General features: G+C 38.1%; 1 protein-coding gene across 1 annotated transcript in view; it reads left to right on the top strand.

Moving 5' to 3' along the window:
* DCDC1 (doublecortin domain containing 1) overlaps nt 1–27834 on the top strand; it is a 447948-nt gene that overhangs the window by 346169 nt on the left and 73945 nt on the right. The window contains exons 20-25 of the mRNA XM_043908575.1: nt 8732–8855; nt 13281–13462; nt 19043–19141; nt 22613–22712; nt 25468–25603; nt 27205–27358. Of these exons, the coding sequence (XP_043764510.1) occupies nt 8732–8855; nt 13281–13462; nt 19043–19141; nt 22613–22712; nt 25468–25603; nt 27205–27358 (795 nt within the window). The remainder of the gene's footprint in view (nt 1–8731; nt 8856–13280; nt 13463–19042; nt 19142–22612; nt 22713–25467; nt 25604–27204; nt 27359–27834) is intronic.

Here is a 27834-nt window from a genome sequence, read left to right as displayed (position 1 = left end):
TGAAGTTTACAGTCTGGTAGAAATAGATAACCATTTCTTGTACATTGAATTGGATGCTGCTCACAGTATCAGCACTGTGACAAACATAGTATTGTTCACATGCTTGTTTATTAAGAGTTTCCTTTGTATAATGCTCTGCATTAAAAGAAAAATAGAGAAGGCCGTTTTTCAAAAGGTTCAAAGACTATGAGAAGTCCCTATTGCTTCTTGTCTCTCTGCGAAAATTCATTGTTTTCTTTGAAAGAACAGAGAGAGGGCCATCTTGCACCCTGATTTTAACAGTTCAGTCAACAAACACCTTCTTTATGACAGTAACACTTGAACTGATTTATTAGAACCATTGCACAGACTTTCTGAACAGTCAAAGCTGTTTACATCTAAAGGTATGTTTTCCCACGTGGACTGGGTGATTCACTGAGCCACAGGGCTCTGATTTTACTACAAACCCTTCTTATAACCAGGTGGGTAAGTCTTACTGGATCTCATTTCCTTCTTTGAGAAATGATAGGTTAGATGAAGTAGCCCACAAATTCTTCTCAGATCCAAGAGAAGAATCATGTGTTGACTGCTAGTTTTACTTGGATTGTAGCCTCATCTTTTCAGTCTCTGCTTCCCTGGTCATGTTGTCATCTTCTCTTCTGTAGAGTTGAATTTCTCCCTGCCTCTCTTGTATAATGATGCATGATTACGAATAGAACCTACTCAGATAATTCAGGATAATCTCCTGTGTCAAGATCCTTAACTTAATCACACCTGCAAAGTCTGTTTTTGCCTTGTATAGTAACATTCACAGGTTCCAGGGAGCAGGACATGGATATCTATTGAGGGTCCATTTTACAGCCTACTACAGGTCATAAAGTTCTGACTCTTTGTTTTGCAAACCCTGCAATGTTTATTTGAGCATAAAGAAATTGATTGGTAATGATGGAATTTCAGGACCTAGTTTTGAGAAATAATTTTTAATAGGGGGCTATTCTGTTATCTACCACATTGTATTATGCAAATTATCTCTTACTCTACCCACACTTAAGAGGAATCTTGAGCATTACTTATGTTCTCTCACTTCAGATTTAAGAATTCAAGAATTTTGGCATCAGTTGATGGGGAATTGAGAACCCAGATTCACTAGATAATTTTAAATACAGTCCAGATTAGTTCACCCATTCATTCCTATATTCAGTAAGTGGACAGAATATGCCCTACGGGCCAGGAAGAATCAATGACTCTGTTTAGTTCTCTGAAATACCTTGTATAAACCCCCATGATTGCCCCATCACCGATGTCACTGTTATTTGTTTCACTGGTCTATTTTCTCACCAAACTAGGATTCCTTATGGACAGAAACTGTCTCAGTTCCTTGGGTCCCTGGCACCCAGCTGCACAAATGTTGAAAACATGTCAGATGGTGCTTCCCGAGACCAACTTTAGACAAAGGATCCTTATTGCTTGATTACATTTGGGGACTTCCTATGAATATTTATTATTTTCCCAGTGCTTTTACAACTCATCACTTCTTTTTCTCAGATAACTGCTCTTTTCCTTTGCTTTTGGAGCCTCTGCTGTGTTCTTCTTTCCCTCTCAGTTGCTTGCTCTTTTTTCTCATCTGTATCTTTGGATATTTGTTTGATGCAGAACTAAAATATGGCTCACAATTGTCAATCTGAGGACCTTAAAATCTGTTTGGGAAAATATTCCTGAAGAGGAAATGGTTACAAAAAGCTACCACTCACTTTCTCATGATTGTCGATATCTTGGGACCCTTTCTGAATAGTGGTACAGTGAAAACTAAAGTTCACACATAATTCCCTGGGAACCCCCACAGCACCACCTTAGATCAGGCAGGTGGGGTCTATCTTCTTAATGTCAATATTCCTGAAGAGCTACCTGTCACTGTCTCTAAGAGCAGTTCTTTTAGAAGTCTAAAAAGGTGACCATTGGGCAAACCAATCTGTATTGATCCACAATTGGTACAGAAGCTTTGTTACATATGAATTGGTGAAATGGCAATGAGAATTAGGAAAGAGATGAGCTATCAATAGTGATGGCAACCCATGAAAAGTTCCTCAGAGGTAAATAGAGAAAGCAGTAAAAAGTTCGGAGGAAACACAGGAAAATGTAAAAGACTGGAGCCATGGAAATGACCAAGACTATATTAGAAAACATGTAGGCTAGGCTGCTCTGACAGGCATTCCAAAACTTTTAGGCTTGTACAGAAGTTCATTTTTCTCTGCATTAAATTGACTGTGCCAGCTATTGCTATCTCCCAGGCAGTGGAATGGAGAAAAGGGGCCAGGGGAGCACTGGTCCAGTTGTTTTAAAGGTGAAGTCTGAGTGCTATGCATCATGTCCATGCACAGCCCACCTGTCTGCTACACCCAAGTTCAAGGAAACTTTGTCTTTATCTGGGTAGCCATGGGTCCCTCTGGAAATCTATTATTACTAAAGGAAGGGAGAATTGATTTGGAGGATAACTATTCCTTCTTGATATGAATAAATAAGGCAATCAAGAGCCTTAAATGGTGAAGCACTTTGCTTTAAGCAAAAAAGTTGGCTCGACCTGACTGAGACTGGTAAATGAAAAGCTGTAACATGAAGCACTCTCCTCTAACTGGAACTCTGTGTCTTTAAAAATCATATTTATTGGAGCTATTATATAACACCAAATGATTATATTCTTTTTCCATCTCTTGAAATGGCATCTTTCTTCCTCCCTCTCATTATCCCAAACTCTTTATTCTCCATGTATACAAAATTCATGAATGCTTGGCAAGGATTCTTCCCTGACCCTGACACATTTCTTTCTGTAATGAGAAGCTCATATTATTTTCTTTCCATTAGGTCTACCTGTTATAACTCTTATTGAAAGTGCTATTTTTTTCCATTACATATCGTATTGTTTTCAAAAACTTTCCCAGGTATGTAATTTTTGCTTCTTCCTAAAATGTGTAATTTTCCTGAGGGCAGAAGCCCTCTCTTTTGTGTTCCCTGTAGTGCCTAGCATAGTGCAGGGGAGAGAGCAGGTGCTCCATAAACAGTTGTTATTTAGTTTTATTTGCACGAAAGTTGATATAGTAACTTCAGGTAGTGGATACCCCAAAGATCTCGGGTACCAAAGCGAGTCTGTGAGGCCCAAATAGGTGATAAACAGATTGAAGAACTCAGAGATCACATAGGACTCCAGCATAGGCAAGTATTCTGAAGGAACAATGGGTTTTTTTGTTGTTTACAAATCGTGTACTTGATGGAGATTTTACTGTACCTGCAAAGAAAGCTTTACTTTTACACAACTCTGAAACTCTCTGACTATGGGAGATAATGATAGGTTTTTAGTACTGAATATAGATTACTTCTCTGTATCCAGAATCTAAATAACCAGGAAGCTCAGCCAACTAGAAAAGCAAAACAAAAGAGAGCAGGTCAAAGACTTTATGTTGGGGAAAAAAAACTTGCAAGGAGATGTCAGGTGTGACTTTATATCCATCTGTATATCCCTTTATTTCTCTAAACTAAATATATACATATTCCTGGCAATTACCATTAATGTACTTTAGGTTTCCACTGTGTTTTAACAATTGATGTTTTTAAGAACAACTTTGAAATGTGCTAAAAAGCCTAATTGTTAATTTTCAATTGAGATGAATATAATATACAATTATGGAAATTATTATGATATATGTAATCTTTTCAGGGTAATTGTTGGAACAATTTCTTACTCTTAAAAATTCCCAGTTATGCAAGATAGATGCATGATCATTGCGTTCCCCCACTTAGCCTTTATTTGCCATTAAAATTCAGTCTCTGTTTTAAGTACTTTGCTAGTTATCAAAATAATGTAAAGAGATGGAGCAAATGGGGATATATAAAACAGAAGAACAAATTCCATGTGTATTCATTAGTTTCTACAAAATATTCCAGAAACAAAATGAGTAGAATAATGTCTAATATGCAGAAATTACTTGATCTTTGAACATTTTGGCTTGTAAATTAATGTACTATCAGTCTTCAGTGCCTTGTTTCTATTAGTGTAAAGTTATTTAAAATTTAAATCTTTTTTTTTAATTTAAATCTTAAAAACAATTTGATTAAGCTATTTAGCTTTAATATTCAATTTAAATTGCAAAATAAATATCTACAATATTGAGACAGTGGTACTGGTAAAAACCTAAAGACTAATAACTGATGGATTCAGATTTCAGTTACGTATCTAATCTCTGAACCCATATACAATGTTTAAGAAGAGCTTGTGTACGTGGTTCCTGGTTTTGAATGATTTCTTCTCTGTCCAGAGGACTAGAATCTTAAAAAGCTTCAAACAGTTCAAATCTGTGGCAATGTACTGGGCTATTATTAAACCCAATCAAAATACAATCAATTATGGACTTAGTTTTTCAGAGAAGAAGTATCTGTCAACTAAAATTCTGAGGAATGATCCTGGGTTTTTCTTAAATCTTTTAGTTTATATGAATCCAGGAAAATATTTTAACTTTGGTCATACTTCTGTCCATGGAGGTAGATACTTGTGAAGTATCATAAATAGAATTTTACTTTTAATGAAAAGGCAGTATACTAATAAAGATAGTATTTTAAATAAACAAACTTGCTTTTGAACCTTATTTGGTTACCTTGTAGCATGGTGTACCTGTGTGTGTGTGTGTGTATGTGTGTGTGTGAGACCAAGTAAGTCCTTTCAAAACATGAGATGCTTTGTTTTATATAATGTTTCAATAATAAAAGACAGTTGTTTAGGAATACCCTCTTTTATACTGAAGAGAAGGATGAAAAATATTAAATAAGTTCTCAGAAAGGCAAGAAAAAGGCTGCCTGCCAACATTGCACGAATCACTGTCTCCACCTAGTGCTGACTTCCAGGAATTAAGACTCCAGGGTCCCTAATGATGCTGTAAAGTTCTGATTTATGTCATGCACATGTACAGTCATTATAGCGCGGCCAGCTAGTGCCATTACAGTTAAGGATCTGTCAGCTCTTCATTTATAAGACATAATATTAAGAGGTCTATTGCTTTTACATAAAAGCTCATACTGTGCTGGCACTCTGCAGTAGAATGGCCTCTGTTCCATGTTAATGTTTATTAACAGTGTAAGCTGAACTTGACCAGGTCTTTTTAAAGGCACCCTGATAGGCTGAAGTTTTATAGGCACTGCAATCAAAAGGATGAATCTTTTCATCAACAACCTGTCCTCTATGTGTTAGTCGCTCAGTTGTGTCCGACTCTCTGTGACCCCAAGGACTGTAGCCCACCAGGCTTCTCTGTCCATGGAATTCTCCAGGCAAGATTACTGGAGTGGATTGCCATCCCCTTCTCCAGAGGATCTTCCTGACCCAGGAATTGAAAGCTAGTTTCCTGCATTGCAGGCAGATTCTTTGCCACTTGAGCTACAGGGAATAGTAATTGCCCTACATGCATCAGACCAAAGGCATCTAAAAACTCAATTGATGCAACAGATCTTGGATTTTAGTAGGCTGTATTTCCCACCCTCTGACACTCAAGAAAGTGAGAAAAGTGAAGGTATTAGTCACTCAATCGTGTTTGACTCTTTGTGACCCCATGGACTATGGCCGCCAGACTCCTCTGTCCATGGAATTCTCCAGACAAGAATACTGGAATGGGTAGTGGGTAAACCATTGCTTTCTCCAGGGGACCTTCCTAATCCAGGGATCAAACCCAGGTCTCCTGCATTTCTGGCAGGTTCTTTACCATCTGAGCCACCAGGGAAGCCCTTGGCACTCAAGAGAAGACTAACACTTTTGGCTTCTAATGGGAGAAAAGAAAGAGAATATGGTCTCATGGAAGTCAAATGAAGTCAGGTCAAGTCAGAGAAAGTGTTCTGAAAAAGAGGGAAGGATCATGTTGAACACTGCTCTTAGTTCACTTATGTCTTGAGAAATGATCTTGGGCTTTGGTGATGTTAAAATGCTGATGGGGCATTTTCACTGGAGTTTCAGAGATGAGAATCTAATTGGAATTGGCTTAAGAGGAAAAGGGAGGAGAAGAAGAGATGAGGGACTTCCCTGGTGGTCCCGTGATTAAGACTCCACACTTCCAATGCAGGGGGTGTGGGTTCAATCCTGTTCAGGGACCTAAGATCCCACGAGCTGTGTGGCACAGACAGGAAATAAAAATAAGAATAATAAATTTTAAAAGAAGAAAAAGAGATGAGTATTTTATGGAATATGCTGTATAAGAGCCGGAGAAGGCAATGGCATCCCACTCCAGTACTCTTGCCTGGAAAATCCCATGGATGGAGGAGCCTGGTAGGCTGCGGTCCATGGGGTCGCAAAGAGTCGGACACGATTGAGCAACTTCACTTTCACTTTTCACTTTCACACACTGGAGAAGGAAATGGCAACCCACTCTAGTGTTCTTGCCTGGAGAATCCCAGGGACGGAGGAGCCTGGTGGGCTGCCGTCTATGGGATCACATGGAGTTGGACACGACTGAAGTGACTTAGCAGCAGCAGCAGCTATATAAGAGCACAAAGAAATAAGGCAACAACTGGAAGTGTTTTTTTTTTTTTAAGTTTTTTTTTTTTTTTTTTAAAGATATCAAGCTGTCAGACATTATGCAGATGGAATGACCAGAAAGGAAGGAAAATTAATAGTTCAGGGTGGGAACAGAGTCCTAGATGAGAGAAGATAAGGATCTGGACACAAACAGAGGTGTTGGTCTTAGAGTGGACCACACAGCTCTACTGTAGTTGGAGGTCAGGCTCTTAGGTGGGAAAGAGGAAGCCTTTCCTGCCACCACCACTCCTCGTATCCAGGCCCCCCAAACTCCCAGCAGGCTTACACAGGAAAGCCAGTTCCTTGGACACAGGTTTGGACACTGCAGACGCTTCTGAGGAGGCAGGGTGAGCTCAGAAAACTTTTAGGCTCGGATGACCTTCACGTGTGCTAGGAAATTATGAGCAGTGTGATGGGCTGCTCCTTACTGTCCTTCATTAATCAGTGACTTATCATATTAGTAAATGTCCATCATTTCATCTCTAGGCTATTACATAACTATAGTGATTATTCTCTTGCCATTGTGTTAAATTTTATTGGCTAATATTGAATTAGGAATTTCACATCTTTGATTTTAAGTAAGGTTGTTGATTTAGTTCTTAAATTACCAGTGACTGACTTTATTATGAAGCCTATCTCCCATTCATGGAATGAGAAAGCTAGTTTTCTACATCTTTATGATTTAGAATGTTTCACATAGTATGAAAATGATATGTTCCATGCCCTGTGAAGTTATGTGAGTAAGAGCACATTTTCTATTTCAGATCTTTGAAGGTTTTAAAAAAATTGCTTCATAAGTTTTGCATTTATTAACATATACATTCATAATATACTCCTAATCTCAGTGCTGAATATTTAGCTTGATTTTTCTATGTGCTATGTATATTTTTTAAATCTAAATTTACTTGCATGAGATTTTCTATTTTAATTTTTATTTTTTTAAAAATTTGTTTAAAATTCTACTCAGTTCAGTCACTCAGTTGTGTCCGATTCTTTGCAACCCCATGAACTGCAGCATGCCAGGCTTACTATTCTATTTTCTAATTATCTATTTATATTTAAATCTTTGCTACTTTCTTTCATCTATTTTCCATTGGATACATTTAAAGTAAATTATTGAGTGAATGCTTTTTTAATTTCTTTTCTCTATTTAGCCCTTAATATATAAGCATTTAACATTATAAATTTATCTTTGAATATAATTCTAAATGTATTCTTCAAGTCTTTGTGATTATTATTTCATTGCTTCTATATAGGTATTGATTGTTATTTTTTTCCTCTATCTGGGATAATATTAATAGTATTTTGGGACAGAGAATGTGTTTTTAAAATTATCTTGTGGTTGAAATTGTAAACTTTAAACTTTCATTTATATCTAATTTTATTCTGTCATTTGCCACAAAGTATAGCTTGTTCCATTTTCATTTTAAAACATTATTGAAGTTTGCTTTGTTAGTGTGTGGAAATATTACAAATGTTGCAAGAATTATTGAGAAAGACACATTTCCTGTTAATAGACTAAAATGTCTGTAAGTAAGTGGTCATAGTTACATTCACTAGTTTTAGCAGTCAGATACTTTATCCTTATTTGTTATTTAAGACATTTTACCTAGTAGTTCATAATCTATTGGTGATGTAATGACACCTCCCACACTGATTACATCCATGTTGGTTTCTCTTTGAATGTCTAAAAAGTTTTGTTTGAATTTTTTCTGTTAGTATGTTATTTATGTCATTGTTATCATAAATTGACTATTATTCTACTTTGCCTTTTGCCTCAAATTTCACCGTTGATTATAACATTGCCAATTTTTCCTGATTTTTAAAAAGGTATTCTTTCATTTAAAATTACTTTTATTTACATGTCTTGTTGGGGCTTCCCAAGTGGTGCTAGTGGTCAAGAACCTGCCTACCAGTGCAGGAGATATGGGAGATGCAGGTTCAATCCCTGGGTTTGAAAGGTCCCTTGGAGGAGGAAATGGTAACCTGCTTCAGTATTCTTGCCTGGAAAATTCCACGGACAGAGGAGTCTGGCAGGCTACAGTCCATGGGGCTGCAAAGAGTTGGACATGACTGAGCGACTGAGCACATGTCTCTTGTACACAATAAATTATCAGACTTTGAGTTTTTGCCTACCTAATAAGAAATACTCAATGATTATTTTATAGTGATATTTAATCTTGCTAAATTCGTTGTCTTTTGTTTTAGGTGGGCCATAAAACATAAAGGGACGAGTAAGCCAGGCCAATGGAAACATTCCAGAGTTGAAAATCCTCTCTGGAATAAGCTTACCTACATGTGGCCAGTCCTTCCCAGTGGTCAACTTAATGAGGTACTGTTTAGCATAAGGACATTGTTGTTGAGACTTATTTTAAGGTCCAGTATGTGATCAGTGTGTGTGAAAACATCCATGCAGTTTTTGATTTATAGTTGCTAGATGCAAGTGATCAATTGATTCTGTCATTCCATCAATTAATTAGAAAGAAGTATTTAAGTCATCAATTATGGGATGGATATGAAATTTATTTCTTGTAGTCTGTCAAGTTTTGTTTTATACATTTTGAAATTTGGTTCTAGACACACAAGTGTTCAGAAATATTTTATCATCCAGGTGAATTAAAACTTCTGACAGGTAGACCCTCTCTAGCTTTAGTAAGCTTTTGAATTATCCAACACTAATAGAAATATCTGTTTTTGTTGTTGTTGCTACTTGCCTTATATATCTTCTTTTTATCCTTTTAGTTTTCATATTTGTACATTCTTCTATTTTAGGATGGCTCTCCAGTAATCAGCATACAGTTAAGTTTAAAAAACAATTTTGACAATCTTTATGTCTAAACTAAGGGTTTTAGTATTTTCTACTTATTGTAATGACATATATTTAGATTAGTTTGTATCTTTTCTCTGTTTCATTTTTCTCCAATGTTACATCTCAGTCCTTCCAACTGGGATTACTTTCCTTTTGCCTAATATATGCCATTGTTATCAATGGTATCATTGGTATCAAACAGTTTTTACTTAGTTTATTTAAAATATTATTTTTATATTTTCTTTTATGAAGCAAATTTATTTTTCTTTCAAATTATTAATTTTCTTTTCATCTTTATGTAATGTGCTGAAAGTTCAAGTATGGGCCAGCCCATGCTGTGAATTCTCAATGAAGATTTTTTTCTTCCACCCAGAGAAAATGTTTGAGATGGTGTGTTTTACTTGCAACCACCTGAGAGTCATTCTCTCTGGTTTGTCTTTTCAATGAAATTTATCCTTTTGTGATTCTTGTTTTCTAAGAGGAGTTCTCCTGTTAGACTTCCCAGGGCTGGGCCCTGAAATTTGTTTCCTGCACCCTTTCTCTCAAGGCCATGGAAGCAGAAATTTGCTGGGTTTGGAAAACTCCCTCATAGTAAAATTCAGTTTTAGCACTCGACCTCTCTGGGTCTCTAGTATGTCTTGCTTTATTGCTAGGTCAGTGATATGTTCTAAAAGATTTTTTTTTTAATGTATCACTTTTTTAGTTGTTCTGTCACATTTTCTGGTCCCAATCTAGTTTTTTCTTTGCCTTTAAATCACAATTCCCTGTGCTTCCTCAGTGATTGAAACAATGAGTCTCAGAGCTTTAAGGGAAGGACAGATGTAGGCTGAAACCAAGAAGTCATTGCCTAGGGGCCCAAATATGCCCTTATACTTAGATTGTGGTGAAGCAACATCTGGGCTTCCCTGATGGCTCAGAGGTAAAGAATACACCTGCCAGGACAGGAGATTCAAGGGACACAGGTTCAATCCCTGGGTCAGGAAGATCCCCTGGAAGAGGACATGTCAACCCATCCCAGTATCCTTTCTGGGAAAATCACATGCAGAGAGGAGCCCGATGGGCTACTATCCATGGGTTACAAAGAGTCAGACACAACTGAGCACACAGAAGCAACAGTCTAGAAAGTTGAGGGGTTTTTGTTGTTGTTTTTGTTTTGTTTAGGAGATAAAGGAGGAGTTCTTAAAAATACCAGGGGCTGTGGTTTGGGTAGCCTGAGCCAGGGGCTAGATGAATGATGTGTCTAAGATTCAGGGTACAGTGTCGTGAGGGCCATCATGGAGCCAAGGGTGGAGGGGTCGCGCAGAGACAAATAAGCCCAGCGTAGGCCAAGGGAAAAGATGTGAATTATGCTAATTGTAGGCTTTTCTTCAGAGGCTCAGAAAGGGCAGAGTCTAAAACCAAGAGAAGCAGAAAGGATAACTTACTTCTCAGCTGGAGGTGGATAGGTATCAGCAGGTTGCCCAGTAGCCAACGAGGAGAAGAGGCACAGGTCTTAAAAATCAAGGCCAAGTACCACATATAGACCGTGAAGGGCTTCCCTAGTAGCTCAGATGGTAAAGCATCTGCCTGCAATGCAGGAGACCTGGGTTTGATCCCTGGGTTGGGAAGATCCCCTGAAGTAGGAAATGGCAGCCCTTCCCAATATCCTTGCCTGTAAAATTCCATGGACAGAGGTGCCTGGCAGGCTACAGTCCATGGGGATCTCAAAAAGTTGGACACGACTGAGTGACTAAATTCTCCTCTATAGACCATGAACCCCTTTTCCCAATGGTACATGGTTTTTTAAACTTTCATCCATACCCAGAGATCACACTGAGGAAAGGGAAAGGAAGGGCATATCCTTGAAAAGAAATAAAGTTTTGATGAGAAGCTTAAATGTTTAATTTGATTAAATATGTATCAAAAAATAAAGTGCTAAAAATAAGGCAACAAAAAAAGGCTTTTCTAACTTGGCAGAAACAGGGGCACTTCTAATTGGAATATCAAGATTCCCTCCCACCTAAGGGTGACAGGGATGCCTCATAAGGAATTGTACTTTCTTGGAAAGAGAGAAAAAGGTAATTATGATAGACTTCACATATACTGTGCTTATATATATTTTTCAGTATAGTATGCAGGTAGAGTAATTCAGTTAATTAATTAATTGACTTAAATGGTGAATGGTAGTTATATTAGGAAACCCAAGTTAATCATGTTCCTTTTAACACATACCTTTTAAAACAATAACATTTTGACTGTGTGTGTTAAGTTACTTCAGTCTTGTCTGACTCTTTGTGACCCTATCGATGGACTGCAGCCCTCTGTCCGTGGGATTCTCCAGGCAAGAAGAGTGGGGTGGGTTGCCATGTCCTCCTTCAGGTGATCTTCCTGATGCAGGGATCGAACCTGAGTCTCATATCTCCTGCATTTGCAGGAGGGTTCCTTACCTCTTTACCATAGTGCCATCAATAGTCTAGAATTTGACAACTAAATGATCTTGGGAATGAAAATGGATTACCTCACAGTTCTCTAGGCATTTAAACAGGAACAGTAGATTTGGGGTGGAAGAAGTCCCTATAGTCCAACAAAACCTTGACTTTGGCTTGTAAACCAAACAGAAAGGACTAAGGCAACTAAATTAGATAAAATGATACAAATTGACCATGCATTTCAAAATGACTCAGCCTAAGCCTAAGAGTCCTCTTATTTCTTGAAATGTTTGCAGAAGAGGAAAAAAAAAAATATTTACCAAGCAGGGAACAGACTTTGTTCTCAGTCAAATAAAATTCACTCTACTTGACTTCAAGTTTGAATTCATCTAATATGACGGATTTCAACATAATTGACTTTTTAAGCAAAAAGATGATTTCATTCATTTGTAATTAGGCAGACTTAATTTTTTCTTGGAAAGACTACATATAAATAGACTGTAATTAGGAAATGTGACATTCATCTTGTGGGGTTCAGAACACTTTGATCACTGTAAGCGTATATGTTAATTTTATTCCAGATTTAATCTACTGGCTTTATTACTTATCTAACCACTATTTATTATATATTTAGGCAATGGAGACAGAGCAAGGAAAGAGAGACATGATACCTACCTTCATGGAGCTTACAGTTTAAGATGTATGAGGCTGTGTGTCAAAAAGAAAAGAACCAAATATATTCTTTGCCAAATAAATATGTTTGGGGAATACTCCATAAAACAGAGTGAGATGAATGAGATGATAAGGTTTAAACAAATTCAGGTGTTTCAGTTGTAGAATTTGGTTACTTTGCATTCATTCATTCATTCATACATTTATTTATTTATTCATGTATTATTCAAATATCCCTGGTGGCTCAGATGATAAAGAATCTGCCTGCAATGCAGGACACTTGGGTTTGATCTCTGGGTCAGGAAGATTCCCTGGAGAAGAGAATGTCAACCCACTCCAATATTCTTGCCTGGAGAATCCCATGGACAGAGGAACCTGGCTGGCTCCAGTCCAAGAGTCAGACGGGACTTAACAGCTCACACTTTCACTTCCAAATATATTCTTCTTTGCCAGACAGATTTAGTTTAAGATGATATTTGGGTTGTGAAACCACTTTTCATACATTCTTCCTTTTTTCATGTTGACTAGAGATATTTTATACAGAAGCAAAAAAAAAAAAAAAAAAAATCCAAGTTAATTCAGTTCTGTATTTCCAGAATGATGTTTCTCCTAAAGGGAAAAAACTTGCGTGTAGTAACATAACACAAGTTGTTCATGCATTTAAAAAATTGACATCTTTCCTCTTTATTAAAATAAGACATTAATTAGAATCATCTGGAACATCTTAGGTGCCCAATACATGATGATGAATGTTTGATGAATGAATAAAAGATTAAAGGTATAAGCAAGTGTGCTTATTTTTAAAATATATACAGAAATGACTCTTCCTGTTCACTGATTATCAATTTTCTTGTCATTCTTTCTGAAGGAATTTGATTGGCCAATAGAAGGACTGCTTCTTCCAAACAGTCCTCCCATGAAGAAACCCATCCATAAGGCACCAGAGCATTGTGTCCCTGTGAGACTCAGAGTTTTGCGGAATGGAGACAAGAACAAAGCCAGGGCCCTTATTATAATCAGTCCAGACATCTCACCTGGGCGGAAAATGCAGTAAGAACAACTTGTTCATATTTCTCATCAAGCATACTTTCTAATTTCTACAGATTTTAGTTGTCTTGATTACAGGAGATCCCCCGCCCCCCGCGCCAGGAAAATTCTATGTTTGTTCTATTAAGAGGTTTCTGTATTGATATCTGAAAGTGTCAACGACCAATTGGCACTTGTCGTCTGCCTCTACAAGGATTAAATCCTGAGTGACTGCAGTTGCTGACTTTCAACACCCTGTGAAAGGAGTTCAGGGTGGAGAGCACCCTGGGTGCTCTGGGTAAAACTGGCCGATCAGGTCTGCAGATAGATATTTTCAGGAGACGATTTTATGAGCGTAATTCTTGTATCACCTCATATCTAGAAGAGCACTAAAATCGTTCATAATGACATCTGCTCCTCATGACTAGCAATAAACTTCTGCAAAAAAATATGTGCTTGATTACAGGTACTCCTCCTTCACCAGAATCCCATATAGACTGACCTGTCCCCCTACCTCTTTGGAGCAGTTTCCCAGATATCTGAGATGCCGTCTCCTGGCCTATCATCCTCATTTTACCCTAAATAAAACTTAGCTCACAACTCTCAGGTTGTGCTTTTTTTTTTTCAAGTAGGCAGAGGTAAAAATAGATACTAAGATTCATTTAGTGTCTTTATTTATTTAATTTCGTTTTGGCTGTGTTGGGTCTTCGTTGCTGCTGGTGGACTTCCTCTAGCTGCGGAGAGCAGAGGCTGCTCCTCGTCGTGGTGTGCAGGCTTCTCATCGCGGTGGCTCCTCTGTTGGCAGAGCACAGACTCTAGGCAGGTGGCCTTCAGTAGTTGCAGCTTCCAGGCTCTAGAGTGCGGGCTCAGTGGTTGAGGCACACAAGCTTAGTTGGTCTATGGCCAGATTCACTTAGTTCCTATATCAGGAACTGAATTTGAGCACTATTGATTCAGGCTGGCCATGGGAGAATATAATGAGTTGCAAATAAATAGCTCTGATGAAAAAAGTTGTCTGATCAGTATCTATTTTGAATTAGCATTGTTATTTTCATTCATTAATGTATTTTGAAATAAATGAGCTTGTTAATTGCTTCTTAAATATAATTTTATAATTTCCTATCTAAGTTTGTATTTAGTTATTGTTTACATTATTTATTTAAGTTATTATTACAGACAATTCTTTAGATTTACACCTTTGGAATATTTAATAAACAAGCATTTGCTAAGTTGCTAAGTCACTTCAGCCGTGTCCGACTCTCTGTGACCCCATAGACGGCAGCCCACCAGGCTCCCCCATCCCTGGCATTCTCCAGGCAAGAGCACTGGAGTGGGTTGCCATTGCCTTCTCCAATGAACAAGCATAGCTTTACATAATCTATATTCTTGCTTTGAAATAGCATTTTAAAAGTGTACCATTCTAGAAAAGCATCAATTTCCACTTTAACTTATGTTACAAGGTTGGTCTAAAATCTTTTGAAACAGCCAGTGTTTCTCCAACATTAGAGAAAAGTCACCTGGTATATTTTCATAATATTTTATGACAAAAGAAATCACAGATCAGTGCAAACTCTGATGTAAAGAATGAGTTAAACACATTGTTTCTAATATTATTAGCAGTGATATTGCCTCTTGACCTTTCTTTTGATATGTTTAGAATATTTGAGGCTGCTGATAATAGTTTAATATTACTTTCTTCACATTGATTAAAGATACTTCATACATCGCTGAACAATGAGTAACATTCAGATTGGCTGTCCACTGAACTGCCTGTATAGATGATAAAGTAAAAAATTAATCTTGACTAAAGTAAAGTCAACCCTGAAATTGAAATCTTTGACGCATTCATTTCATAATTAGTTCATTCTACTAAAATGTAAAATGTGAGGGTAATGCTCCTCAAGTATATATGACTTTTTTTTAACATGAAAAACTAACAAATAATTTCTGTCCTTTCCTATCTTTAACTGTGTCTCAAAATTATATACAGATTTGATCTGACCAATTTATGTTTTAAAATACATGGTTCAATCTGGTGATACAGACCTAATTTTATAGATTTATTACTTTGGACAGCTATTCTAGTAAAGAGTATGTGAAACTCTCTGCTATGTTCATGGAAGAGTGTGTCCTGGTTAATCAAATATTCACTTTGTTCTCTACATGAATTACTGGAGTGGGTTGCCATTTCTTTCTCCACTACATGAATTAATTATTCCTAAATGATTAAAATACGCTGGCATACACTTGACATTAAAACTTTACTGAATATCATTTAATTTTTCTTCACTGATTCAGAAAATTCTCTTCAGGATCATCAATAGCATTCCTCTAACTTCTCTCCAAACTATATGTAGGTGCTGGTAACAGAAGATTTAATAAGGAGTCTTTTGGCTAACATTACAGGGTGACTGTGTTGCCCACCTCCAGAGGGCACTGTTCACATATTCTCTGTGAATAGTGTCCCAGAGTTGTGCAAGGTGGAAGCCCTGCTGTGCTACTTTTAATATATCCATCCAACATGTCTCTTCTGAAAGAAATAAATGCCAATGACATGTAAGCATACATTACTTGCATTAACCTGAGACTTACTTATAAGAGAGTTGGGCTATTTACTGTCTTCACCAGCAAAATCGGGTTAGAATGATGAAACATAGATCCATTTTAATTGAATTCTGCTCTGAAGTGAAATGAAAGTCGCTTGGTCGTGTCTGACTCTTTGCCACCACGTGGGTTGTACAGTGGATGGAATTCTTCAGGCCGGAATACTGAGTGGGTAGCCGTTCCTTTTTCCAGGGTATCTTCTCAACCCAGGGATCAAACCCAGGTCTCCCACATTGCAGGCAGATTCTTTACCAGCTGAGCCACCAGGGAAGCCCAAATTCTGCTCTGGTAGCATGCTGTTCTTTAATTGTTTACTAATTCATTTTAGACAGCTTTGAGGGAGCTTTTGTTGTTGGTTCCTCCATCTACAAAGGAAGATCACACAGATACTGAATTGTCACGATCTTAGTAACAAGATCTTCTCCATTAGTTCTTGATAACAGTGTCAAGTTCATATAAATTAAGAATTGTGATTTCTTATGTCTCAGGTAAACTTCATCTCTCAGAACCTTAAACAAGGAAAATTTTATAATTTTAAAATATAAATATTTTAGTGAATTGTATAAGGAAAGGCTCAGCATAAGTTATTAACTTTATATATTATATAATTTCAATGTATAGAGATATTACTTATTAGTAAGTTAGAATTCTCTCAAACTCCTTAATACAGCTTTTAAGACCCTTTATGACCTGTTTCCATATATTTTTCTAGCTCTTTATCACCACTACCCCCATTTCTCATTCCTAAATCCTCTCAACTTCCAACACCTCTCATTTGCCTTATTAATAAAGGTATGTTGAGAATGAGGTTGGACTTCATTTCCAGTTGTTGACTCTAAACTTGACATCCCATCCCCACCCCTGAATTACCTGTAGCTTTTCTGAAACCCGTTGCTCTGACTGCTTTGGGCTTTTCACCAGGGTTGCTTCTGCCATTATCTGTGCTGCGATTATCTGCTTATGTCTTCATCCATGAGAGAGAGAACAGGACCGGTGTGTTATTCATCCATATATGTGCTGTCTGCTATGGTCATGGAACTGTGTGTCTCAGTTAATCAGTTATTAAGCTGTTTTATTCACCATATGATTCAAGGCTCACAAATTTAGTGCTGGTTGAATGAGTAAATGAATTAATGGTTGACTACACTTGATTAGACTTTCTTGGTGGCTCAGACAGTAAAGAATCTCCTGAATGCAGGAGACTTTGGTTTGATCCCAGGGTCAGGAAGATACCCTGGAGAAAGGAATGGCTACCCACTCCAGTATTCTTGCATGGAGAATTCAACTGACAGAAAAGCCTGGTTGGCTATAGTCCATGTGGTAGCAAAGAGTTGGACATGACTGAGTGACTAACATAACATTTTATATTTGTTAAATTTCAAATCAATGAATGAATGAATAGCTATATTTAAACACCATATCTTTCATTTAATACAATATGAAGATTCTAAAACTACAGAACACTGTCTTACCTAAAAATTTGAACAATGTGTATTCCGATTCTTTTTCTATGATCATCATTATTGATTTTTCATTAAAAACATTTTAGGTTTGGATTGATACTGAAACAGTATCTGAGTAACATGAATAAACATATGAATATGAACAGTATATGACTAAAATATCAAAGGCAAAATGAATGTAATCTTTGCATTTTCTTCAAAGTTGATAATTCACATCTTGAGTGTTCAACATTATTGTAAAAGGATTCAGATATTGAAAATTTATTTTCTTATATAAATTATTCAAATTATTATTATATAATATTAAATTATTAGAATATTATATTATTAAATTATTCTTATATAAAATAGTATAAATGTTTGTGAAGTTTAATATTTAATTGTGATAGTATTTGAAACCCTATTTTTTAAGAAAGGCATATTTTTTAGGGTCAGTTCAGTTCAGTTGCTCAGTCGTGCTTTGACTCTGCAACCCCATGGCGTGCAGCACACGAGGCCTCCCTGTCCATCACCAACTCCTGGAGCTTGCTCAAACTCATGTCCATTGAGTCAGTGATGCCATCCAACCATCTGATCCTTTGTCATCTCCTTCTCCTCCTGCCTTCAATCTTTCCCAGCATCAGATCTTTTCTAAAGAATCAGTTTTTCACATCAGGTGGCCAAAGTATTGGAGCTTCAGCTTCAGCATCAGTCCTTCCAATGACTATTCAAGATTGATTTCCTTTAGGATTGGCTGGTTTGGTCTCCTTGCTGTCCAAGGGACTCTCAAGAATCTTCTCCAACACCACAGTTCAAAAGTATCAGTTCTTCAGAGCTCAGCTTTCTTTAGGGTCCAGCTGTCACATCCATACCTGACTACTGGAAAGACCACAGCTTTGGCTAGACAGACCTTTGTCGGAAAAGTAATGTCTCTGCTTTTTAATATGCTGTCTAGGTTGGTCATAGCTTTTCTTTTCGAGGAAAAAGCGTCTTTTAGCTTCAGAACTGCAGTCACCATTCACAGTGATTTTGGTGCCCAAGAAAATAAAGTCTGTCACTGTTTCCACTATTTCCCCATATATTTGCCATGAAGTGATGGGACCGGATGCCATGATCTTAGTTTTTTGAATGTTGAGTTTTTAGCCAGCTTTTTCACTCTCCTCTCTTACTTCATCAAGAGGCTCCTTAGTTCCCCTTCACTTTATGTCATAAGGGTGGTGTCATCTGCATATCTGAGGTTATTAATATTTCTCCAGCAGTCTTGATTCCAGCTTGTGCTTCATCCAGCCCAGCATTTTTCATGCTGTACTCTGCATTATAAGTTAAATAAGCAGGGTGACAGTATACAGCCTCGATGTTCTGCTTTTCCAATTTTGAACCAGTCTGTTTTTCCATGTTCCATGTCTAGTTCTAACTGTTGCTTCTTAACTGTTGGTTTTTTAGGGTAAAAATCATGATAAATTAAAACTTCATGATTTATTCACATACTATAACAAGCTGAATGATAATTGGCAGTGTATCCTGACATATCAGTCTAATCTTGGATTGTTTTTTCCAGATATGTTGGCCCTGAAAGGAAAGGGAAGGTGAAAAACTTTGTCACTAACTATTCTGATGCAGAAACAAACCTGACTGGATTTCACCAGCTTTTGGAGAGGTAAATAATAGCCTAAATGAAAAGGTATACTCCATTCAAGTGCCTGGATGATTATAGCACAAAATACATATGTACCTACATAAGAAAACAATTGTTAATGTAATGATTCTGGAGTTTTTTCTGTGAAGTTTATAAGCTATTGTGAGTACATTATAATTAATATCCCCCCCCTCCCCAGAATTCTAGGTCTTGTGATTTTCTCCTAGTTTCTGAACTACCAACTCTATAAATGTAAATTTTTCCCATTAAAAATATTTCACAATTTTATAGCACTTTGGTTTGAATTTATTTGTATTGAGGACAGAGTAATTGTCTATTTAAATCACTTTTTAAGTGTTAGTAATCTATATAATGTTTCTGAAGTACATTGTAATTTTTCTTTTGATCAGTATATTTTTACCCAAATAAGAATTATTCCCATAGACTTTGATAACTGTTCAAAGGCAGAATATGTGATATAAGCTTTTTGCAAAATATGTCTTCTTCAATATGAGAGGGCAGTTGTACAGAATTTAAGGAAAATTATGCTAGCCTTCAGTAATTTAATAATTCACTATAGACAGTTTTGAGAATCTTTGTTGCTGGTGATTCTTCCGTCTGCAAAGCCTAAGGAAGATCTAACATAATAAGCATAATAATCCCCATTTAGAAATAATAGGTATAGACCATTTTGTTGATATCTCAATTTGCAGACAACATGGAGTATTGGAAAAACCAGTCTTGAGAGAGTGAAGTCGGAGATAAAACTCTGCTTTTCTGGATTATGTATAAATCAAAGCCACATGGTTATCAGTCCTAACTTCTGGTGTCAGAGTCAGAGGATTTCATTTCTAGGACCTTTGATCCCATGCAACAGAGAAATCCTGAATCACTCACTGAGCATCTCAGTCTGTTTCTTCCCTGTTATTCTGTGATGATGCCCTCTCAGGAGGCCATATGCTGTAGTAAAAAGACCCAGAGAGTTTTAGGTTTGAATTTCAGCTTTTGAACTCACCAATTTTGTGACCTTGGGCACCAGGCTCAGTTGCATCATCCATAAAATGGGCTTCTCAGAAAAGGTGTGAGAATTCAGCAAGAGAGTAGATATGAAGTGCTTGCAGTGCATGGTCTGTTTTAACAATATGTTGCTGACTTTTATGTGTCAGATGCTTTGCAGGTATTCACACATTTAATCTGTACAATATCCCTATAAGAGAAGTACTGCTCTGCCTACCTTTTACAAATGGGGAAAATTAGGCTCAGAGAAGTAGTTTCTCCAAGGTTACAGAGCCTATTCATGAGAAGGCTAGAGTTTGAACCCAGTCAATTTGACTCCAAAGTCCACATTCCTTATTAGGCACTTAAGAGTCAGTTCCTTTCTTTTCTCTCCATTGATGCTGGCTGGCACATGAACTAGCTAAAGGAATTCAACACAGAGGAAGCAGCTAATCTCTAGCACAGCTACTCAGACCAATTAAATTCAGCACTATTAAACTAGGGTTTCCAAGAACAGAAGGAAGAAAAATCTGCCAACTTCCTATTCAATCTCTTCTCCCAGTTGTCCTAAAACTGGATACTGCAGTAGTCCAAAATTCTCCCAGGAAAATGTGAGTGGGAGCAGGTTATGATGATGGTAACTCTCCTTAGGTCATGCTTGGATCTAGGGTAAGTGGCAGAATCTTTGGGCAGCATCCAGAGAAAATGAAGCAAATCTTTCAACTGGGGCTCAATCTTCTTACAGTCCCCCCGCCATCCCTCCACCCCGACAACTCCTATGGATGAGAAACCTGGCCCAGGCCTCACCAATCCATCAGCCTCCAGGGTTGTGACAGGAGAAGCAGAGACTGAGTTCCCACTGGCTTATTTCTTTCTAAGACCTCTCAGAAAAATGGAAGCCTAATTACTGACTTAAATGTCTTTATGCCATTTAAGGAAATAAAGTTGAGAAATATTTTTCATACAGCTGGGTTTTCTTGATGAGCACAAAGTCACTTCTAACTCATTTACTATAGACTACATTTTAATAACAAAACAGCATTCTTTCAGACATGCCCCATCATTCTGTTTAGCTCTTCTTCCTCTTCCCCGCAATTCTGCCTCCTTACCTCTGCCGTAAATGACTATATGAACTCCACCTCTCCACCTCGAGCACACCTTCCACTTTTCTGACAGTTCTTTTTCTAAAAAGCAGATCTGACTGCACCATTCCTCTGCCATAATACCCCCAATGGCTTTCTGATACTTATGGGATAGAGGTCACGTTCATTAGTCTGGCATCCTAAGTGGTTCCCAATTGTATCCTATCTTCTTTACCAGCTTTATCTGGTAAAGATATCTGGTGGATAAAGATAAAGCTTATCTACCTCCTGTCCACAAACCCAGCTCCAGCCATGTAAAACTTCTCTGCGTCCTAACTCTACTTGGTGAATTCCTGTTTATTCATCAAGGTCCACCCCTAAAGGTCACTTCCCTAGCTGAGGCTTCCCTGGAGGAATTCGTTGTTTTTCCTCTGTGTTCTCACAACACTCTGGCCAGGTGCCTGTGACAACTCCATTAGTTCATATTACACTTCAGTTACCGACCAGTCTTTCCCCCTGACTAGAGAGGGAGCCTCCCCAGGAAACAGGGCAACTGTATCATTCATCTCGATATCCACAAGGCTGGCTCAGTGCTTGTTTGAGGGGGAAAAAAAATCACAATTGAATGTTTAGCCTGGCGAAAAATTCCTATTTGAAAGGGACTTAAAGGGTTATTAAGAATCACTTCTGGTGGAGAGAGATGAGGACCTACTGGGTGATGGATGTAACTTTGGAGAAAGAGTAGAACTTCAACAGCAAAAGCTGAGTAAGGTGTTTTATATGGAAGCAAGAACAAGAGAAAAGACCCACAAATAGGAAAGTATAGGGGCATGTTGGGGCTTTCCTGGAGGCTCAGATGGTAAAGAATCTGCCTGCAATGTGGGAAGAATCTGCCTGCAATGCGTGAGACTTGGGTTCAATTCCTGGATTGGGAACATCCCCTGGAGAAGAGTACGGCTACCTACTCCAGTATTCTAGCCTGGAGAATTCCATGGGCTGTATAGCCCATGGGGTCGCAAAGAGTCAGACATGACTGAGTGACTTTCATTTCACAGGAGCATGTTGAGGAGTGAAAAGTCAATAATGATATATATATATATTTTTTATTGCTTGTCGATCATGCTTGGCACTGTGCTAATAAGCACATTTCATAATCAACCCTTAATCATCATAACAACCTTGACAGGTAAGAAATTTAGGCTTAGAGAGTTTAAATAATTTGTCCAAGTCCTACACCTGAAGAGGGGGAATGAAATTCAAAAGGCATCTGATAGATTCCAGGACTGAGCTCTCAACTGTCCCACAGTCCTGTAGAACTAGTGTAGTTAATGACCCACCTTGATTTCTTTGATTTACTCTCTTCTCTGCTGGAAACTTTCCACATGCAAGGTCAATTTTTGTGTCTATATTACAGGTGCACTGAAATTTTAAATTTACCTTCTGCAGCTCGGAGATTGTTCAGTGAAAAAGGGAAGGAAATCTTCACCCTAAAAGAACTTCAAAGAGATGAACTGGTAAAAACATGACCATGAAACTAGGAATATTAATATACTAGTACTATTAAAAGAAAAATATTTTTTATATGACTTCAAGCACCATCTTTTCCTCTTATTTTTTTTCTCACTATTATCTTAATTCAGCAACCATCAGAAGGTAATACAAACAGCTTACTGTTGCGTGCTTTCTATGTGTCAGGCATGATTTTCAGGGCTGTATATGACAGAACTCATTTAATGCTCATCACAACCACCTTATAAATAAATGAAGGCAGAAACTGGAGAGAACCAAACTATTACCCACTTGTGATTTCTGCCCTGCTGTTTTAAGGAGGTAAATTCTATATTGTTTTTGAGGTTTTCAAAATGTGGTTATTTAACAATTTCTTCATAAATGATAATTTCACCTTTTCAGAAAAAAAAATCATATCTAGCTTCTCATACACTATTTGAGTGCTTGGGTTTCCCAGGTGTCTTTGATCCCTGGGTCTGGAAGATTCCCTGGAGAAGGAAATGACAACCCACTCCAGTATTCTTGCCTGGAGAATCCCATGGATGGAGGAGCCTGGTGGGCTACAGTCTATGTGGTCACAAAAGAGTCAGATGCATCTTAGTGACGAAATGTTTCAACAACAATTTGAGTGATTGGAGAATGCTAAGAAGTGCCCGGCCTTTTCTCCCACTTACAGAATTTGAAGTATCAGTTCGAAAAGAAAACCCACTTTGATAGATGCCTGAAATTCTTTGAACAGAGAACCAAGCTTGTACCAAATTGTTAGAACTTGACTCAGCTCTGAATGTCAAGACCCCTTGAAAGAAGTACCCCTTGAAATTCAAAGTACCATTGACTAATATTAGAGGCAGCATGGCAGAGCAGAGAGCCTCTGTTCTTGGAGCGTGCTAGATTGTGTTTTGAATCCTAACTCCATCCCTGCCAAGTGTCTTGTTTGTTTCCTTCTAATATTTTTGTTTTTGCTGCTGTGCTTATTCACTGTGTTATTTTGGAAAGAATTTAAGGTTGATGCAATAAAGCATACAATGCAAAAAGATAAATCTAATTTAAAGATAAGTCATTGAGGCCACCAGGGCAGAGGGAGCAGGAGTGAAAGGAGAATGGGATGGAGTCAGGAGTGATTGTTAAAAGATCCTGCACATTTGTTAGAAATGAACCTGTCCAACTGTTCGGAGCCACCGACGTGGAGATTGAAACGTGAACAGTCACATAATTGAGTATGTCTGTGAGAGAAGCACCTTGTTGATCAGAAAGAAGACATTTTTCAGGAAACTTCCCCTGGGTCGACATAGAAAGTATGTGTGATTAGTGAGTGACCCCAAAAAGGCAGCATTGAGTTTCTTTTTTTTTTAACCAAGTCTTTCTCAATATATTACTCTCACTTCAAACAAATATGTATTTATTTAAAGACATTTAGAAAGTACATATAAGCAAAAAGGAAAAGTATCATCTGTCATCTCAGCATCTAGAAATGTCCATTAACAGCTCAATGCATATACTACAAGTTCATTCATACCAGTGGTTGTTGGAGTTTTCTGTGAAGTTTTCTGTGAACTGACACTTCCTAATATTCACAGGCCATATGGAATCTATTGAAATAACTCTGCCACTGTAGCACAGAAGCAGTCACAGATATGCAAATGAGTGGGCATAGCTGTGTTCCAATAAAACTTTATTTACAAGAGCAGGCTGTGAGCAAGATTTGGACCTCAGCCCTCCCTGTAGCTCAGATGGCAAAGAATCTGCCTGTAATGCAGGAGACCCAGCTTCGATCCCTGGGTCAGGAAGATTCCCTGGAGAAGGCAAAGGCAACCCACTCCAGTGTTCTTGCCTGGAGAATGCCATGGACAGTCCATGGAGTTGCAAAGAGTTGGACACAACTGAGCAACTTTCATTCATTCATCCATTCATTCATTCCCAGGTGGTGCGAGTGGTAAAGAACCAGCCTGTCAATGCAGAAGACGTAAGAAACATGGCTTTGATCCCTGGGTTAGGAAGATCCCTTGGAAAAGGAAATGGCAAACCACTCCAGTATTCTTGCCTGGAGAATCCCATGGGTAGAGGAGCCTGGCAGTCCATGGGGTCGCAAAGAGTCGGACAAGACTGAGTGACTTAGCCTGGCATAGTTTACATACCCCTGATTTATACCCATACGGCGAAGGCAGTGGCACCCCACTCCAGTACTCTTGCCTGGAAAATCCCATGGATGGAGGAGCCTGGTAGGCTGCAGTCCATGGGGTCGCTAAGTCAGACACGACTGAGCGACTTCACTTTCACTTTTCACTTTCTTGCACTGGAGAAGGAAATGGCAGTGTTCTTGCCTGGAGAATCCCAGGGACGGGGGAGCCTGGTGGGCTGCCGTCTATGGGGTTCACACAGAGTCGGACACGACTGAAGCGACTTAGCATCCTTCCCCACATCCCTCCCTTCCTTCTTTCCTTTATATCCTTTGTTTTTTCTACAACTCCTTATTAATATTTTGAATTAATTAAAGATTCATAGAGATTCATAGTAAGTTGCAAAGATATATGGAGAAATACTTCTTTCAGTACAAAACCATAGAGATCCATCAACTTTGTTGTGTTTATCAATAGATTGTGCCTTTTTATCAATGAGCATTATTCCTTTTATCATTGAGTATGGTGCCATAGTTTGTTTCACTACTCACTTATTATAGGATGTTTTGATTGTTTCCAGTCTGGGGTATAATAATGCTGCTGTGAGCAATTGTATGAGATTAGAGAATTATTTCTTTGGTAGGTGTACGTTTCATGTGGTGAACACTGGATCAATCCTGACCTGTCCACTACTCAGCAAAAGAAACAAATCTTCCTAAGGAACTTAGCATCAGATATTTCTAAAATTCAAACCTTCTGCAGTATGCATAAGATAGAGGGTAAGCATTGGAATTATTTACCTTCTCTCTCTCTCTCTCTGTATATATATATATACACAGAGCGAAAAAAAAAAAAACCTTAATAATATGGCTTTTTAAAAAGAAATTTGCTTGTTTAAACAGGTCAGATTTCATCCCTGCATCTTACTATTTCATATTAGACTAATTTTTTATTTAACAGAGTTGCAATTTTAATTCACACTGTACTTTGAATGTGCAAAGAAAACATACTTTTATTTTGTCTTTAACAAATTGGGCCTTCTTTGTGAGCCCCAGCTATACCCCCAACGAGGAAAACTTTAAATGTACTGTCAGGTTTACATTTGTCCCATCCGTTTAATTAAATAGGCCCTTTAGCGAAGGCTTTCAGTTTTCCCAGTCTCCAGACTCTCACTTTAGTTCTTCTCTAGCATGGAAGGAAGGAACTTGGGGTGCAGATCCTCTTGCTTTCTGGGCCGTGCTGGCTGAAGTCCATGGCTGAGTGACAGTGTCCCATTCTTCTGGCCCAGACAATGCTTTGGGTGGGGTAGTGCTTCCTACCTGCCTCCACCTCTCCTGTGCTCTCTGCAGCCTGGTTGTGGCTGGGTAGCCATCTCTGCAAACCTTGCTACAAAACCTCTTGACCCCTGGCTGGCAGCCACTTCTGCAAAGCTCCCCTGCATGGCTGTCAGTAAATCCTGGGTCATGGCTGCACCTCCCAGAAACCAGATCCAGCTTCATGTAGATTGAAGGGGTGAGGACAGCTCAAGAGGTAACTCATCACTGTGTCCTAAACAATGGGCAATGTCCTCAGTGTTTCCTCATCTAGCTAAGACACCTGTGGGAGGAAATCATGACACCTGGTGCTGGTTTTCCACCTTTGTATTCCACCACAGATTCCCTCAGGCCCACAAATGGTAGAGTTCCTCCAGCTCAACTCTGAGATGAAAACTTTGATGAGTTAAATGGGAGCTAAAGGCATTTAGAGAAAAAAAAAAAATCCTGACTCATGACAGTGTCATCCTGACCGGCATGGCCATAGTCTTGTGCTTGAATGTCAAAACTGTATTTGTACTTATGCTTTCCTCTTGTAATGTTGCTCATTTCCTCATGGTCGTCCATCTTTCCTGAAGGATACCCCAGGACCAGGACAAATATGCTATACATAAGAAGGAAAAAGAGAAAATTCATTAATATAGTTTAAAATAGTATCTTATTGCATATATTGAACACCGTATATTAAGCTTTGCATGTGTCTCTTAAGGCATTGGGAACTTTCACTGAAGTGTCTGGAATCCCAGAGAGTGATCTAAAGGCATATATCTAGATAATGTAACCCATTTGAATAGTTACAATTTACAATAGCCAGCTTATTTTTGGAAAGGCCTATTTTTAGCACTTTTGACTGAAAATATTTTGAGAGAAAAGAATCTACAAAAATTAAATTAAGTGAAATTCAATTTATTAGTTTAAAGAGCAGCTATCAATTATACTTAGAATGTATTCTCTTAGACACAACAGCTGGAAAGTTTCTGCATTTTTGTTTTAACACGTGTTTTCAAAATCCTAATGCTCTGAGATCGTAACTAATATGTCCTTGCAATTTGTGCATTTCTGTTCAGCTCTTGTTTTAGAAGTCCAAAGTGACATTGTGTCTGGAGCCAAGCTTGCTGTGAGGAAACCAATTTTTGGAAAAGAGAAGCAAATTATAGAACCAGAGGAAAAGCAAATGCAAAAAAATGCTTTAACATTAGAAAATGCTTCCAGTGAAATTCTGTGAGTAATCAGTGTGGCCAGAAAAGCTACCTGTTCCTATTTGAACTTAGCTCATTAGCTCAGTAACAGCTCAGAGCCCATGCGGGGAACCCATGTCAAGTTTGTGAAACTAATGGCATTTGAAGAGCTAGTATTAATTAGTTTCCTGGCAAAAGGATAGAGCTGGAGCTTCAGTGTTCAACCATCACAATGATCTACTTTAAATAATTCTGTTATGATGCTACAATTTTTTAATTTATTTTTTTATTGAGGGATAATTGCTTTACAGAATTTTGTTGTTTTCTGTCAAACCTCAACATGAATCAGCCATGGGTATACATACATCCCCTCCCTTTTGAACCTCCCTCCCATCTCCCACCCCATCCCACTCCTCTAGGCTGATACAGAGCCCCTGTTTGAGTTTCTTAGCCATACAGCAAATTCCCGTTGGCTGTCTATTTTACAAGTTTCCATGTTACTCTTTCCATACATCTCAC

This window comes from Cervus elaphus, chromosome 1, assembly GCF_910594005.1.
Source record: "Cervus elaphus chromosome 1, mCerEla1.1, whole genome shotgun sequence".
Lineage (NCBI taxonomy): Eukaryota > Metazoa > Chordata > Mammalia > Artiodactyla > Cervidae > Cervus > Cervus elaphus.
The sequence above is the reverse complement of the archived record's forward strand: the minus strand, read 5'-3'. Positions and strand labels throughout refer to the sequence as shown.